Here is a 14,860-nt window from a genome sequence, read left to right on the forward strand (position 1 = left end):
TTCGCTTCCACGCCGGTTTGGCTTCATCCCCGTCCCCGCTGCTTGCGTCCCGCCTCTGTCCGCTTCTCCGCCATCGCTTCAGGGCCCTGTCTCGCCCGCAGCGGCCTGAGGAGAAGGAGGAAGGCACGCGTGTCCCCCCCGCTAGCCGCGGTGTGGTCGGCGCCGCGCCGGCGCGGCACGTGGCGCCCCCTGGCGACGGCGGCGTTGCTGGGCGGGGCCTGAGGGCCGCCCATGGCCGCGGCCTCGGGCCATGGCGGAGCCGCCGCCCGGAGCCGCCGCACCGCGGGGCCGCGGCCGGGCCTGGGAGCGCGGCGGCTCCGCGCACAATGATGAGGACGGCACGGAGCCCTCCGGCCCCGCTTACAACGGTTCTGGCACGGAGCCCTCCGGGCTCGCTCACAACGGCTCGGACGCGGAGCCCCCTGGCCGCGCTTTGAACGGTCTGGGCACGGATGCCGCCGGCCCCATTCACAACGGCTCGGACACGGAGCCCCTCGGTCCCGCTGAGGACGGGCCGGGCACGGAGCCCCCCGGCCCGCAGGACGACACGGAGCCTCTCGGTCCCGCTGAGGACGGGCCGGGCACGGAGCCCCCCGGCCCGCAGGACGACACGGAGCCTCTCGGTCCCGCTGGGGACGGGCCGGGCACGGAGCCGCCCAGCCCGCAGGAGGACGCGGCTCCCCCGGCGGGGCCGGAGCTGTCGCTGGTGCCGCCGGAGCTCCGCGCGCGGCTGCTGGACCGGCGGGACTACCGCGGCCGTGCGCAGGCCGTGGAGCAGCTGCGGCGGGCGGTGGAGAGCTGCAGCCCCGCCGCGCTGGGCTCCGCTCCCGCCGCCGCGCTGCTGGGGCTGATCGCGCTGCTGGACGCGCTGCTGCACGACCCCAACTTCGCGGTGGCGCGGGGCGCTCTGGAGGTGACCCGGCTGCTGGCGCTGCGCCTCGGCCGCCGCGTCCCGAGCGTGCTGGCCCCGCTGGTGTGCGCGGCCGCGCGGGCTCTGGGCGACGCGCAGCCGGCCATGCGCCGGGACAGCGGGCGGCTGCTGCTGCGGCTGATGGAGGCGGCCGGGCCGCGGCCCGTGCTGCGCCTGCTGCTGCAGGAGCGGCTGCTGCGGCACCGCAGCGCCCGGCTCCGCGAGGAGCTGCTGCACACGTGCATCGCCGCGCTGCTCACCTACCCCGCCGCCGAGCTGGACCTGCCCCAGCTGGCGGCCGCCCTGGCGCCGGCGCTGCTGGACGCCAAGCGCAGGGTCCGGCACGCTGCCATGGAGGCGCTGGCCGCGCTGGGCTCGGCGCTGGGCCCCGGCGGCAGCGCTGCGCTGCTCCGCGCCCTGCACGCCGTGGAGCTGCGGGCCGGCGGAGCGGGGGTGGTGCACGCCGTGCAGGCCCGCCTGGCCAGGAAGGTGCTGCCCAGGCTGGGCGAGCAGGGGCTCGTGGAGTACGGCGTGCCCTTGCTGCCCTCCTCCGGGCCGTGCCAGCCTCCCGGAGCCGACACGGAGTGGCTGCTGATGGGCAGCAGGAGCCGGAGCGCGCACGGGCACTGCGGGCACCCCGCCCTGCACGGCCCCGCCTGTGCCCAGCGGGGAATGAGCCCCAGGAGAGTCCTGAGTGCCGGCAGAGGCAAAAACAAGCTGCCCTGGGAGAGCGAGCTGCCCGCCGGCAGGGAAGGCAGCTCGGCAGTGAGAGTGCCTGTCACCAAGGCTGTGGAGCAGGTACGTGACTCCCTGGGTTCTTTATCCTTAAGGCGTTTCCAAAGGGAGAATGAGGAGTTGGCAGAGCCTTGTTAAGTGAGAGGTGGTTGGGAGGTATGGCTGCTCTTTCATGTTTTGTGGATCTGTTCACACAGATTGCTCTGGGAAGGTAAATTTGTGAATTCCTTATGTCAGATTCAACCAAGCGATTTACCAGATTACTTATCCCTTCCAAAAAAAATACATTAATTTTTTGGGGGGTTAGCTAGGCTACCTGAGACACTCCTTGGGTCTGACAGTATTGACATGACTCTGACATGTCAACAGTGGCAGGTGAACCCCTGGGAATGAGCACAAAAGTGAGGACAACAACCTTTATTTGTGTGTTTGTGTTTGAAAGCGTGGGACTGACTGCACAGAGTTCCCTGTTTGGGGCAAAGCTTCAGCTCAGGCTCTGAAAGCACAGCTCTGGGATGGGGCTGAGCCAGGGCTCTTTGGGATAAACCTGGGGCTGCCAAATGCCTGTGGGGCTCTTGCTCCTTGGGCTGATCCAAGCAGGAAAAATGTAGGTCAGGCTGGAATAAGGATTTTGGATGTAATCACCTCCTGACCACGTCAGCAGCTGGAATGGGGAAGAACCTCTGGAAAGCTGTCCAGGTTCTTTTTCCATTGCCAGTGGTTCTGTGACGTGTTTTGGATACCACACATCTGTGTGGTGGTGTTTCTCTTGTGCTTTGGGGTTATTTTTTTGACGTGGACACGTTTGATTTATCATAACTCGATCTCCTGTGGGGGAGCTGAAGCAAACAGAGCTCCTCAGGAAATCAGGGGCTGTGCAGAGGAGACTCCTCAGTGCCACATTTACGCACTCAGATTTTAATTCTCAGTTGCTTGGTAACTTGTTGCTGGGCTGGGTGAGGTCATGGACAGCGAGTGCTCCTCTGCAGCCTGGCTGTGGGGCAGGCCCTCCACAAAATAAACTCAGTTCTTGTTTCTGCATTGTCAAACCTTGAACCTGAGACTAGACTTAAATGCTCATGTCTTTCCTTGGTGCCTGTGTTTCCTTTCCTGAGCCTCCCAAAGATGCCTGTGGCTTCCTGAGCTGATGAATCAGTTCCCTTGGGATGTCTGCAAACAGGGTTGGGACAGCAAGATGTGTAGGAAACACCTCTGGAGCAAGAAGGGTTTCCTTTTTGGAACAGTTTTTCAGTATTGACTAACAGAGCTTGTAAAAAACAACAGTGCCAGTGTTCTGCTGGCAGGTTGGGCCAAGCCCTGTGCTGCTGCTGTTTTTCTGTAGCTGTGAACAAAAAGCAAGTTAATACAGGCACCAACACCTGGCTGGGGCTTGGAAAGGAGGAGCCTTCCCTGTCTGGGACAGCCCCTCTCCAAGGAAGTCAGGGAAGGGCTCTGGAAATGCTCCTTTTCTGAAAGGAATGAACCTTTTGTGGCTGTGGTTTTTATCTCTAACATGGGAGGGGTTTCCAGCTCTGCAGAGAGGGAGAGAAACCCAGGAGCTTGTGGATTCTGTTTGGTTGGTGTGTAAAGTGCATTTGGAGTGGATTTTGGTAAATCATCAGTTCCTGCAATGGTTTGGGTGGGAAGGAACTTAAACTCCCCCCCAGTGCCACCCCTGCCATGGCAGGGACCCCTCCCACTGTCCCAGGCTGCTCCACCCCTGATGTCCAACCTGGCCTTGGACATTCCAGAGATCCAGGGGCAGCCACAGCTGCTCTGGCAATTCTAGCCCAGCCAGGAATTCCCAGTTCCCAATCTCCCACCCATCCCTGCCCTCTCTGACAGTGGGAACCTGATTTGGCACAGGATGGAGTCCTGTTGGCCACACCCCAGTTACTGTAAAGCAAATTTCAAACACCTTTAATAGTGGAATATTTACCTGATTGCTGTAGTTGTCACCTTGTGCTCCTTGTGCACATCCTGATTCTTTGTCTCTGCAAATCTGAAACTCTCTGGGGCAGGGACACTGCTTGTCCAGTGATGCTGGTGACCAGGGGGATGTGAGGGAAGGGCTGGAGCTCTGTCAGAGCAGGGTTAGGTTGGATTTTGGGAAAGGTTCTTCCCCCAGAGGGTCCCAGGCTCCCCAGGGAATGGTGACATTCCCAGAGCTCCAGGAGAGTTTGGACACCAGGGATGCCAGGGTGGGATTTTGGGGGGTCTGGGCAGGGACAGGGTGATCCTGTGGGTCCCTTCCAACTCAGGATATTCCATGGTTCTCTTGGATGCCAGAAGGTGAATTGTGTTTTCAGTCTGGGAATGGAACCCTGGCTGATGTTCCCTGGACTGAAGACATTCCAGGAGCTGTGAGAGTCAAGCTCTTGTCCCTGGGCCAGCCAGCAGCCAGGATCTGTGTGGGAAGAGCCCTGGCCCTGCCCTTAACTCCCTCACTGAGGAAAATTCATTTATCATGCATAAATCTCAGGTGGTCGACTGGTTTCTGTACATGTCAAATATTAATTATTAATTCGGACATTCCTTTGAAATGAATTTGCTTAAAAATTAACTTTTGGAGTCATTCTGTGGCTGAAAGGATGTGGGGCAGTAGCTTAATGTTTAAAGCTGTTTTTCTGCCAGCATTTTTAGGGTCATGTTACAGGGTGAGTGTCCAAGGCTGTGTCTAGACTTTCCTGATCAGATAAGGTGTGAGCAGAACATGTGTAAGTTAATGTGTGCTAAAAATAAAAGGCAGATAAGGCACACTGACCTCGGGGGTTTGTCTGGCAGCCCCTGTGGGAGCTGTGGATTCTCCATCCCTGGTTCAGGTGTCCAAGGGCAGGTTGGAATATTGAATATTGCAGTGTGAACATTCCCTCTGGGACACACAGACCTGTCCCTGCTGCTGGAGGTACCTTCTGGTACCCAGGGGTTCCTTTTTGGGGAAACAGGAACATTTGGACATTTCACTGGACATTTAAACCTTTTCACAGAGTTCTTGTGAACTCTGGGATCTCCCCTCACTCTGGAATTCTTCTCATTTCCATATTGACCTGATAACTGCAGAACTTGATAACTCAGCTTTGTGCAGGCCTCTGAGTGCCCAAATGGCCTGGGAAATCAGATTTATGGAACAAAACCTCTTTGTTTTCCAAGGATCAGAAGCGCACAGAGGGTGACCAGGGGGTGGGATAGAGGTGTCCCTTCCTTGGGTGTCCCTCTGAGCCCTGCTGTTTCTGGGGATTTTGGGGAGATGTTGCTGTGTCTCTGTGTGGGAGAACATTGTGATGCTGCTGGTGTTGGATTGGGAGCACCTTTGGTGTCACCCAGTGGCAGGGAAGGGATGCAGGGAGGGAATGTTTGCCTGGGATTCCAGCTTGGACACTGGGGCTGGAGCAGCCTGGGACAGTGTGGGGTGTCCCTGCCATGGCAGGGGTGGGGTGGGATGGGATTTAAGGTCCCTTCCCATCCAAACCATTCCAGGATTCCATGGTGGGTCACTCTCAAGGACTGTGCTTTGATAACCAAGTCACCAGTTGTTGGTATTTTCCAACATTTGTGGAATTGAAGAAATCTGAACCCTTTTGAGAAATGCCTTTGCTAGGATCTGTTATCTACTCCAGGGAAACATCTGGCAGCTTTGGGTTTGCTTTATTTCCCACCACCCCCAAGCCTGTGTTTAGAGAATTTGCCATGCTGCCATTATAATTTGTGTACAACAGCAGAGTTTTCACTCCTGGAGCTGGGATGGGAGCAGCTGAGCAGTGTTGGAATTGACTCCTCCTGCATGTGTGGCTTTATCTATATGGAAAAATGGGATGGAAGTTTATCCTGTAGCAGCTCCTAGAAAATGGTCTGTGTCCCAACTGAAACCAGGCTGTGGTGATTTGTACAAGGAATATTTCATTATGGACTGAAGGATCTGTGGGTGGAATGTTTGGTGATTGCAGGAATGGGAATGCCAAGGTCTCATGTCTTATATCCCAACTTATAACAACCTGGAATAAACCACTTCAGCATTTTCCTGCTTATCCTGTGTCCCTCAGAAGGGAGAGCAGGGTAAATACAGCCTGGGAATGATTTAAATCACTGATTTTACTAATTAAATCAGGAATTTATTTAAAGCATGACCTTTTCTTTGTTAAATATTGGTATTAATGAGATTTTCTCCCTACCTGTAGCCAGTTCTCACTAAAAGCTGCTGGTGTTGCCAGGTGCAGTTTTAGACTGAATCTGGAGTGTGTGGTTTGCAGAAAACTGTCCCACTCTGAGATTTTGGGTTCTGTTAAACACTTCTCCATCTAAAGCACATCATTTAAAAGGTCAATGTTGATTTTTTTCAATTTCATTTTTAAAATAGTGCAATTCTCTACCAGTTCATTTTTTCCCCTTTCAATGTGAGTAGTTTTAACCTGTATTTTAGTAAGACCTGCAGAACAGCTAAAATTCTTTCTAATGTTTAAAATATTTGAATATTGACTAGGTGGGAAAGCAGAGCTTGTATGACAATGTTTGAGTGTGCTGTTTGCATTTCATTTCACACACAGTTTATTTTGCTGTTCCCTGCAGCTGGCTGCAAGCAATGATTTCCTTCACTCCCCAAAGCTGCAGAGAATCCCAGGCAGTGAGGATTTGTTCTCCAGCAGGAGCAGAGCTCCCAGGACTCTGCTGGAGCTGAACTCAGAGCATTCTGCCCTCGCTGCTGGTGAGTGGGGGCTCAGGGAGTGCTGGGGCTGCCAAGGCAGAACAATTTTAGTGTCTCAGCAGCCAGCAGGATCTGAAAAGCCTGGGCAAGACCAGACCTGAGGGATTGTGTCCCCCTGGCCCTGGGCTCTGTCCTTGTCCCCTCTGGGGAATCCTGGCCTTGCCAAGTTTGCTCCTGGCTGTGGTTTGGGTTTTAAGGAACATACTCAAAGAGGGGATTGTTCCAGGGGGTTCTTTTGTCCCCCTGCAATTCCCAGCTGGAGCAGTGCCCTGGAACAGCAGCCAGTCCTTGTCCCTTTTTCCCTTTTTCCCTCTAAGCTGCTTTATGAGGTTGCTTAGAGACTCTGGAATTAAGTACTTGCAGTGAACTTGAGTTTCACACTCAGAGTTTGTATTCCTCTGAAATATTACTGGATGTTCTCTGTTGGGCACCAGGTGTGAGGTGTTGATTTGGTTCTTTGTGTTCTCTTTTGGAAGGTGCTCTGGGCTCCCATCAGCCCCAGATCTCAGGGAGATGTGGGACACTCGGATACCCACAGGCTCGTGGGAGGAGTGGCAGTGTGGGCTCTGATTTGCAGCTTTTGGGATTAAATAATTGTCAGCAGGACAAAGGTATGTGGCTTCTGCCAGTGGCCTGAGGCAGGACAGGTCATTCTGGAGTTCTCTTTGTTCCTTTGCTTCCCTAAGAAATGGAAACTTCACTGGAAGTTGTTCAGTCCCTCTCCAGGTGGCTCCTCCTTCCTGTGTGATTTAATTTGTACTTGTTAATTTACAGCCCCACCTTTGATCTCTGACTGTGTCAGGGTGTTAGAGAAAAGGTGCTGCTCTGGGAGGATCACAGCAGTGTTTGATCTGCTTGCATCACTCTTTTATTTAAATGTGGTTCTCCAAAACATGCCTGAGAAATTGTTTTAAGGCTTAAACTCACATTTGGAGAGGAAAGCAATTTATAGAATGAAATTGTTTGATTCGTCTGCTTGCTTGGGCAAAACCTTCAGGCTCTGACTGCCTAGTGGTGCATTATTTCATGGGAAATTATTCTTGTGATAGATTATTTCATGGGAAATTATTTTTATGGTGCATTATTTCACTGGAAATCATTCTTACAGTGTATTATTTCATTATAAATTTTTATTACAAGCACTGTTCTCTTTTCCTTTGCTCAGTTTGTTCCAGCCTCAGTTTTTCCAGCAAGACCCAGAGAAGTTTTTGCACTCAGGCAGAGCCCATCATGTCCTTCCAAGGTCCCAGTGCCAGCCAGGGCACCTTCATCCTGCCCTCCTTCCCCCTGTCATCCCCCAGGAACAGCCCCAAGCACCTCTCCTCTCCTGCTGCCTCTCCAGGGGAGTCCCAGGAGGGTCCCAGGAGCCTCTCCAGCTCCTGGCCTCTCAAGAGCTTCGAGGGGCTGCCTAAGCCTGGCTGCCAGAAGCAGCTGCTCAGCCAAAAACCAGGAGACAACACAGGTGGGAATGTAAAAAAGGGATTTTGGGGGGTGTATTTTGAGGGATTTTTCAGGGGCAGGTGAGAGGGGATTGGGCAGTGCCTCAGGTGCAGGTAGGAATGGAAAGGATTTATTGATTTATTGATTTATTTACTTATGGCTTCACTGCTCACATCCCTGCAGGCTTCTCCTCAAAAGTGGAGCCTTTGGATTTGGCATAAAGCAAAATATGGTACAGCTCTGCTTTTCTGAATGCCTCAGGGAGAGGTCTGGCTTCCAACTAAAATAAACCCCAAAAAGGAGCACTTCAGGGAAAGGCAGAACAGAAACACCTGTTACTGTTCACACCCCAATTAATCCAAGTGCATTCTGCCTTTTTGCCTCTTCCTTTGAGTCATGGAATCCCTGAAGGGTTTGGGTTGGAAGTGTCCTTAAAACTCACCCAGTTCCAACCCTCTGGGTAAAAACACCTTTACTCTCTGTCAGGTTTAACTGCTTGCTGATCACTCAGGGGGCTCTGAAACAAAGCAACATTTCCACACAAGATTTTACACTGATTAAAGAAATCTGTTTGGAATTTCATCTTCACTGAGACCCATTTTTTGTGCATATATAGAAAATTTCCAACTGAATGCTTTGGGAATTTCCTGCCCCTGGAATGTGACTGCCTTCTAGAAGTATTTACTGCTTGCTTTATTATTGTATTTATTGTTTATTATTTACTACATGTTTTCCATATGCATTTTGATTTCTTCTGGTTTTTAGGAGTACCTGTTTTGTTACAGCATCTTCCCTGGAAGTTTGGGGATGAGTGTTTTTCTCTTAATGAAGAAAGTTAATTACTTTTTAAAGGGACTCAGGGACTTTGATGATCCTCGTGTGTCCCTTCCAACTGAGGATATTTTGATTCTATGTTGGTGTGCACATGCAGGAAACACTCATTTATGTTTTCTAATGGAAGGAGACACTAAAAGTGGAATAAATTGTTAGCTGAGCCTGCACAAGTGTGTTTTTAACACTCCTTCCATGGCAGAAGGAGTTTTGTAGGTACAGAAGTGAGAGGTGAAACTTGTCCTGGCGCTGTCCCTGACAGTCCCTGTGTGTTCCAGGGGACAGCCTGCTGGAGAAGCATTCCCTGCAGCTGGACAAGGCACCTCTGCATCTGGAGAAGCCCTCTGTGCAGCTGGAGAAGCATTCCCTACAGCTGGAGAGACATTCCCTGCAGCTGGAGAAGCCCCCTCTGCAGCTGGAGAGACATTCCCTGCAGCTAGAGAAGCATTCCCTGCAGCTGGAGAAGCCCCCCCTGCAGCTGGAGAAACCACCTCTGCAGCTAGAGAAGCATTCCTTGCAGCTGGAGAAACCTCCTATGCAGCTGGAGAGACATTCCCTGCAGCTGGAGAAGCCCCCCCTGCAGCTAGAGAAGCATTCCTTGCAGCTGGAGAAGCCCCCCCTGCAGCTGGAGAAGCCCCCCCTGCAGCTGAGGAGCCTGGGCAGGGCCCCGGGGGGGCTGAGGGGGGCCCGGCCCGTGCCCCCCATCCCGCGCCTGCCCAGCCCCCGGGAGCCCCCTGGCAGCAGGGAGGGCTCAGAGCTGGCAGCAGGGCTGGCCCAGCTGCACCTGCAGCCCGAGGACCAGCAGGAGGTGGGTGCCATGTGAGAAATGCACTTTTAGCTGTGTTTAATGCTTCTACCCATCCCTGGAAGGGCTGGGTGGGGTTTGGAGCACCCTGGGGTGGTGGAAGGGGTCCCTGGCCATGTCCCTTCCATCCCAAACCAGTCTGGCATCCTGTGACTTCTTGGCTTTGCCCTTCTGTCTGTACCTTCCATGCTCTGCTCCCCACTGAAAGGAACTTGGGGTGTTAAACTGAGGAAGAATTTCTAATGTTAGAAACATTCAGCAAAAAGAGGAGAGAATGCTGCAGCATAAAACTGGTAATGATAGATTTTGCTGCTTGTTTGAGCAGGATCTCTGCTTGCTGGGCACTGATTGCATGATTTAGAGGAGTTTAGATGGGATATTGGGAAGGAATTCCTGGCTGGGAGGGTCTGGGATGCATTCCCAGATTTGCTGTGGCTGCCCCTGGATCCCTGGCAGTGCCCAAGGCCAGGTTGGACACTGGGACAGTGGGAGATGTCCCTGCCATGGCAGGGCTGGGATGGGATGATCCTTAGGGTCCTTTCCAAGCCTTTCCATGGTTGTGTTTCTAGGATGTGCAGATTTGCTGGGAAAAGCCTGAGCTGCCTCTGTGTGCTGGCAGGCACCAAACCCCTCCTTTAATCAGCTATAAAGCACAGAGCAGCTGATGTGTTTGAGCAGGAATCTGCTGAATCCTCCTGCTCTGCAAAGGGAAGCTGGGACACAGCCCTGCTGTGAAGTTGTGTTTGCTCACAGGATAATTACTGCTGGGAGATAAAACCAGGAGAGGGATCACTATAATCCCACACAGTGTGAGTGATCACACTGCCCAGCACGGCCCTGTGCACCCCTGCACTGAGCTGAACACTCACAAATACAGTAATTTCACCATTATAAGCCGCACCATTTTGACTAAAATTTTGGTCTGAACCCAAAGTGCGGCTTATAATCAGGTGTGGCTTATATATGGATAAAGAACAAAAAGTTGCTGTTTTAGTTTGGAGGACAGGTGTCTGCTGAGAAAGGCAGCTTCTCTTTGAAATGGAGAATGTAAACCCCCTCCCTCCAAATTATTATAATTTTGAAATCAAGGGGCTCTCAGGCAAAGATATGGGAATTAGGAATAACAGTTCTTTACTAGGGAAATTAAAATAGAAATACAGCACTACAAAGAACAAACCCCAAACCCTGACACAGTCAGAGTACAGCCTGACACCCGTCAGGCAGGGTGTTGGCAGCAGTCCCATCCCATGGTGGCTGCATCCTCCTGCAGTGACAGATGTGGCTCAGTTGGAGCAGTGCTCCTGTACAAGGTGCAGTTTCCCTCCGGAGCTCCAGTGGGGATGTGGAGAAATCCACTTTTCCTCTGGAGTGCAGTGGAGAAAGGGCTCCCTTAGTGTCCCAAAACCTCTGTTTTTATCTTGGTAAGAAATGTTGGGCTCTTCCCCCTGGCTGGAGCAACTCCCAATGGGATGCAGTAATTTTATCAGTGCCACAGTGGGACTCAATGGCCATGAGCAGAAAATGACTGGCTGGAGGAAGGATGGGCTGTGAAAAGATAAAGAACACTGCCCCAGCTGGTTTATAAACCATGGCCATGAACAGGAGATATCCCATGGAGATAAAGAACACTGCCCCAGCTGGTTTATAAACCATGGCCATGAACAGGAGATATCCCATGAGATAAAGAACACTGCCCCAGCTGGTTTATAAACCATGGCCATGAACAGGAGATATCCCATGAGATAAAGAACACTGCCCAGCTGGTTTATAAACCATGGCCATGAACAGGAGATATCCCATGAGATAAAGAACACTGCCCCAGCTGGTTTCAATGGATGCCCATTAGCAGAATATCTGCCATTGAGATCAGGATCACTGTCCCCACCCTCAACAGATGGTGATAGAATAGATAGATTTTATCACACTCTGTATTGTAACATGCGGCTTATAATCAGGTGCGGCTTATATATGGACAAAAAAACAAAAAGTTGCTGAAACCCAGAAGTGTGGCTTATACTCAGTGCGGCTTATAATCGTGAAATTACTGTAGATTTTTTTGGGCTGATAAAAAAGCTTTTTCCCTGTGCACTGAGTGCTCCTGTCCTTTTCCCCGCTGCCCAGATGCAGAATTCCCTGAGGTCCCTGCGGAACAGCGCAGCCAAGAAGAGGGCAAGGCTGAGCAGCAGCATGGCCGAGCTGGAGAGCCCCGACTCTGCCGTGAAATTGGAATTTAGCGGGGACTGCCCCTCGCAGGGATCCTCCCCCGGCACCGCCTCCACCGCCGAGAGCGGCATCTCCAGCCAGGAGTCCCCAGGATCCCCCGGGCTGCCCAGGAGCAGAGTGATGTGAGTGTCCCTGGTGTCACCTCAGCCTGCAATCCCCACACAGCCTGAGTTAAATCCTCATGTTCACTGGTGTTTATTTTATACAGCACTGCTTTGTTAATAGCCTCATTTTTCCAGGTGGGTTATGTTCCTCTCTAAAAATGCAAGAGCTGCTTAATGGCATTATTCTGATTTTATTCTGGCTGCTTAATGGCATTATTCTGATTTTATTCTGGCTGCTTAACGGCATCATTCTGATTTTGTTCTGTCTGCTTAATGGCATTATTCAGATTTTATTCTGGCTGCTTAATGGCATTATTCTGATTTTATTCTGGCTGCTTAATGGCATTATTCAGATTTTATTCTGGCTTCTAACATGAAGCTTAGGCCAGGGCAGGGAGGCAGTGCCTGGAGCAGTAAATATTTGATAAAGACTTTCCTTGGCACAGCAGGAGCTCTATAACCAGAGCTGAACTGGTCATGAACTGGTCCTTTACTGGGGAGTAAGGACAAGAGGGAAGAAGGATAAGGTTGGATTACAGGATTACAACCTGGAAATGAATTTGGTTTGTTGAGAAGAGGAAGACAGTGCAGATGTTTCTTATTGTGGATCAAGAACTGGTTCTGTATATTTCTGAGGGATAATTGTGAATTTAAAATGCCTTCCCAGAGCTCTTTGAAATAGAAATTGGGTGGTGGCAAATGCTGCTCTGATTGTAAAGGACAACAAGGCAGTTGATTATGAGCAGTGTAAAATATTGTTTAATGAAACAAAAAGAGTTTTGAGGAATTTTGCAAATTTTCCAACCCAAAATCTCCTTCTCTGCTCTCAGAGCCCATGATGAAGCTCTTTGTAGCTCTGCTCAGAATATATTTTTGTGTGTACTAAAAGCATCTTTTCTAGACTCACAGAATCCCAGAGTGGTTTGGGTTGGGAGGGACTGAAAAATCCCCTAATTCCAACCAGTGAGCAGAAAACCTTCCATACAGCTGACCCAGAGCTGCATTAACAACAGAAGGCAAAGCAGGGAGCATGAGAAGGAAAGGGGTTTGAGGCAGAAGGAGCCTGGAATGAGTCACAAACAGAAGGTGCTCAGTTGTGCAGCCCAGAACTGATTTATATTCACATCCCTTCCCCTTGTGCATTGCTGCTGAATCACCTTTTTAAAAATAGTCTTTAAGACCCCACATTCAAATGCTGGAATCCTTCAGCAGTCAGGGCTGTGGAGCCCTGGGTGACACTGAAGGCTTGGAATGTCAGAATAATGCTCAGGGTGTCTGTGAGCACTGGCACAAACTGGCATTGTCTGTTCACAGGATCCATGCACCAGGAATGGGGGTTTTGGTGTGTTTGCTTTGGGGAGGCTTTGCTTTATCTGCTGATAAACTGCCATGGGTGGTGGATACAGGGATTAGGGACATTCCTGGAGCATGGGCCTTCCCTTGGAGCTTGAAAGAACCTTTAGTTGTGGGTATTGCACTGGGTTCCATCATCTTTCATATCCAGGGAATCATTTGACATTTAAAATAATTTAAAAGTTGTTCTTGTAGATAAGAGCATTTTCCTGGTGAATGTCTGTCAGGAGGGTTTGATCACTCTCCTTGGTCAGGTTGGAACCAGCATCATCAATCCCCAGGCCAAAGAATTCTTTACTTGATGATGTATCCTAAATTAGCCCTAGTATAAGATTTCCTCATCAAGGTTTTCTTTAGGGTGTTCATCAAATAATTCCCACTGAATTCTGTTTCTGCTCAGTGTGAACATTTGTGGGAATACTGGAGAGGGTTTTACCATGGAGAAACTGAAATCTGGTGTTGGTTTTGGCTGGGCTTTGTGGAGAACTGCACCTACAAAATGTGTTTATGTGAACAGGTCAGACACTTTCCCAGCACTTGGCAGCAAATCCCACCCTGCAAAAGAATCTCCAGCAAGGCCCAGAGACACAGAGGGGGCAGAGCATCCCCCCAGCACAGGTATGTTCCTGTCACACTCCCCTGGGGGACCAGAGTGCCCTTGGGGTGGCTGTTCTCACTTGGGCACTGAGCCCCCATCCCCTCAGCACTGAACAAGGGAAACTTCTGGGGGCAAACTGGGGCCTAAAGGTGCTCAGGGGAGGAGTTCCAGGCTTGCCAGCAGCTCATTTGCTGTGGGAATTGAGGTTGTGGGTGCTGCTGGTGTGTTTTACCCTCCCTGAAATGAGCAGGGACCAACTGTGTTTGATAATTTGTGTTTAATCAGTTTTGGTTCTGCTGAATGGAGGAAGGAGCTGAGGGAGCTGGCTCCACAGGCTGTCCCTCCATCCCTGTCTCCAGCTCTCCTGGATCCCTTCAGGCCCTGGAAGGGCTCTGGGCTCTCCTGGATCCTTCTCCTCTCCAGGGGAACATTCCCATCTCTCCCAGCTGGCTCCAGGCTGGTGTCAGTGGGATGTGACCATCCTTCACATGGGTATTCTACAGATCCTGTTGGCTTCAGTAACCTACCAGTACCCTGGTTCAGGAGAGGGATCAGTTCAGATCTGGGGTGACATTTGAGGAGGAGGAAACACATCCCAAAGCATGACCAGCATGATTTACAGTGAGTGCTCTTTGTGCTTTCAGGCCCTGCAGAGTCAGTGCCTGCTTTTGCTCTGAAGAACGAGCTGGGTTTCACATCTGAAGACGTTGTTGTTGTTGGCAAAGGTACTGCAGACCCAAAATCATCTTCTGTGTCCCCCTTTGAGTTATCAGTGAGGGAAAATGTGCCTTTGTAGAGTGGGAAAAGAGCAAATAGAGCTGTACAACATTTCAGATTGTTCACAGCCCCCAGTTCAATGGGAATACAAAGAATTATGGTGGACTGTGTTGCAGTTCCTGGCTGGACAATTCCAGTCGTGGCACCCCTGCAATGAGGTGCTTTGATGTCCCTTCCATCCCAAAGCAGTGAGTGACCCCATGTTCTGCCCTGCAGGTGTTTTTGGGAGCCCTCCTGGCCCAGCTGGCAGCCAGTCCATGCCCTGTGTGCCCAATGGGGATGCCCAGGCTGCCGGGGATGGAGCTGAGGCAGCCCCAGGGAGGAGCTTCCAGCAGAGCAGCACTTCCCATTGGCGCTGCCCTGCAGGGAGGGAAGGAGAGGTAAG

The 14,860-nt window shown here is 51.6% G+C and overlaps 1 protein-coding gene across 1 annotated transcript in view; it reads left to right on the forward strand.

The window, feature by feature from the left end:
• The first annotated feature begins 250 nt into the window (after positions 1-250).
• The window catches only part of TOGARAM1 (TOG array regulator of axonemal microtubules 1), a 31,696-nt gene continuing 17,086 nt past the window's right edge, over positions 251-14,860 (forward strand). The window contains exons 1-9 of the mRNA XM_033061869.1: positions 251-1,708; positions 6,209-6,344; positions 6,821-6,955; positions 7,510-7,806; positions 8,894-9,423; positions 11,542-11,765; positions 13,618-13,718; positions 14,343-14,423; positions 14,692-14,855. Of these exons, the coding sequence (XP_032917760.1) occupies positions 251-1,708; positions 6,209-6,344; positions 6,821-6,955; positions 7,510-7,806; positions 8,894-9,423; positions 11,542-11,765; positions 13,618-13,718; positions 14,343-14,423; positions 14,692-14,855 (3,126 nt within the window). The remainder of the gene's footprint in view (positions 1,709-6,208; positions 6,345-6,820; positions 6,956-7,509; positions 7,807-8,893; positions 9,424-11,541; positions 11,766-13,617; positions 13,719-14,342; positions 14,424-14,691; positions 14,856-14,860) is intronic.

Source organism: Catharus ustulatus, chromosome 6 (assembly GCF_009819885.2).
Source record: "Catharus ustulatus isolate bCatUst1 chromosome 6, bCatUst1.pri.v2, whole genome shotgun sequence".
NCBI classification, from domain to species: Eukaryota; Metazoa; Chordata; class Aves; order Passeriformes; family Turdidae; genus Catharus; species Catharus ustulatus.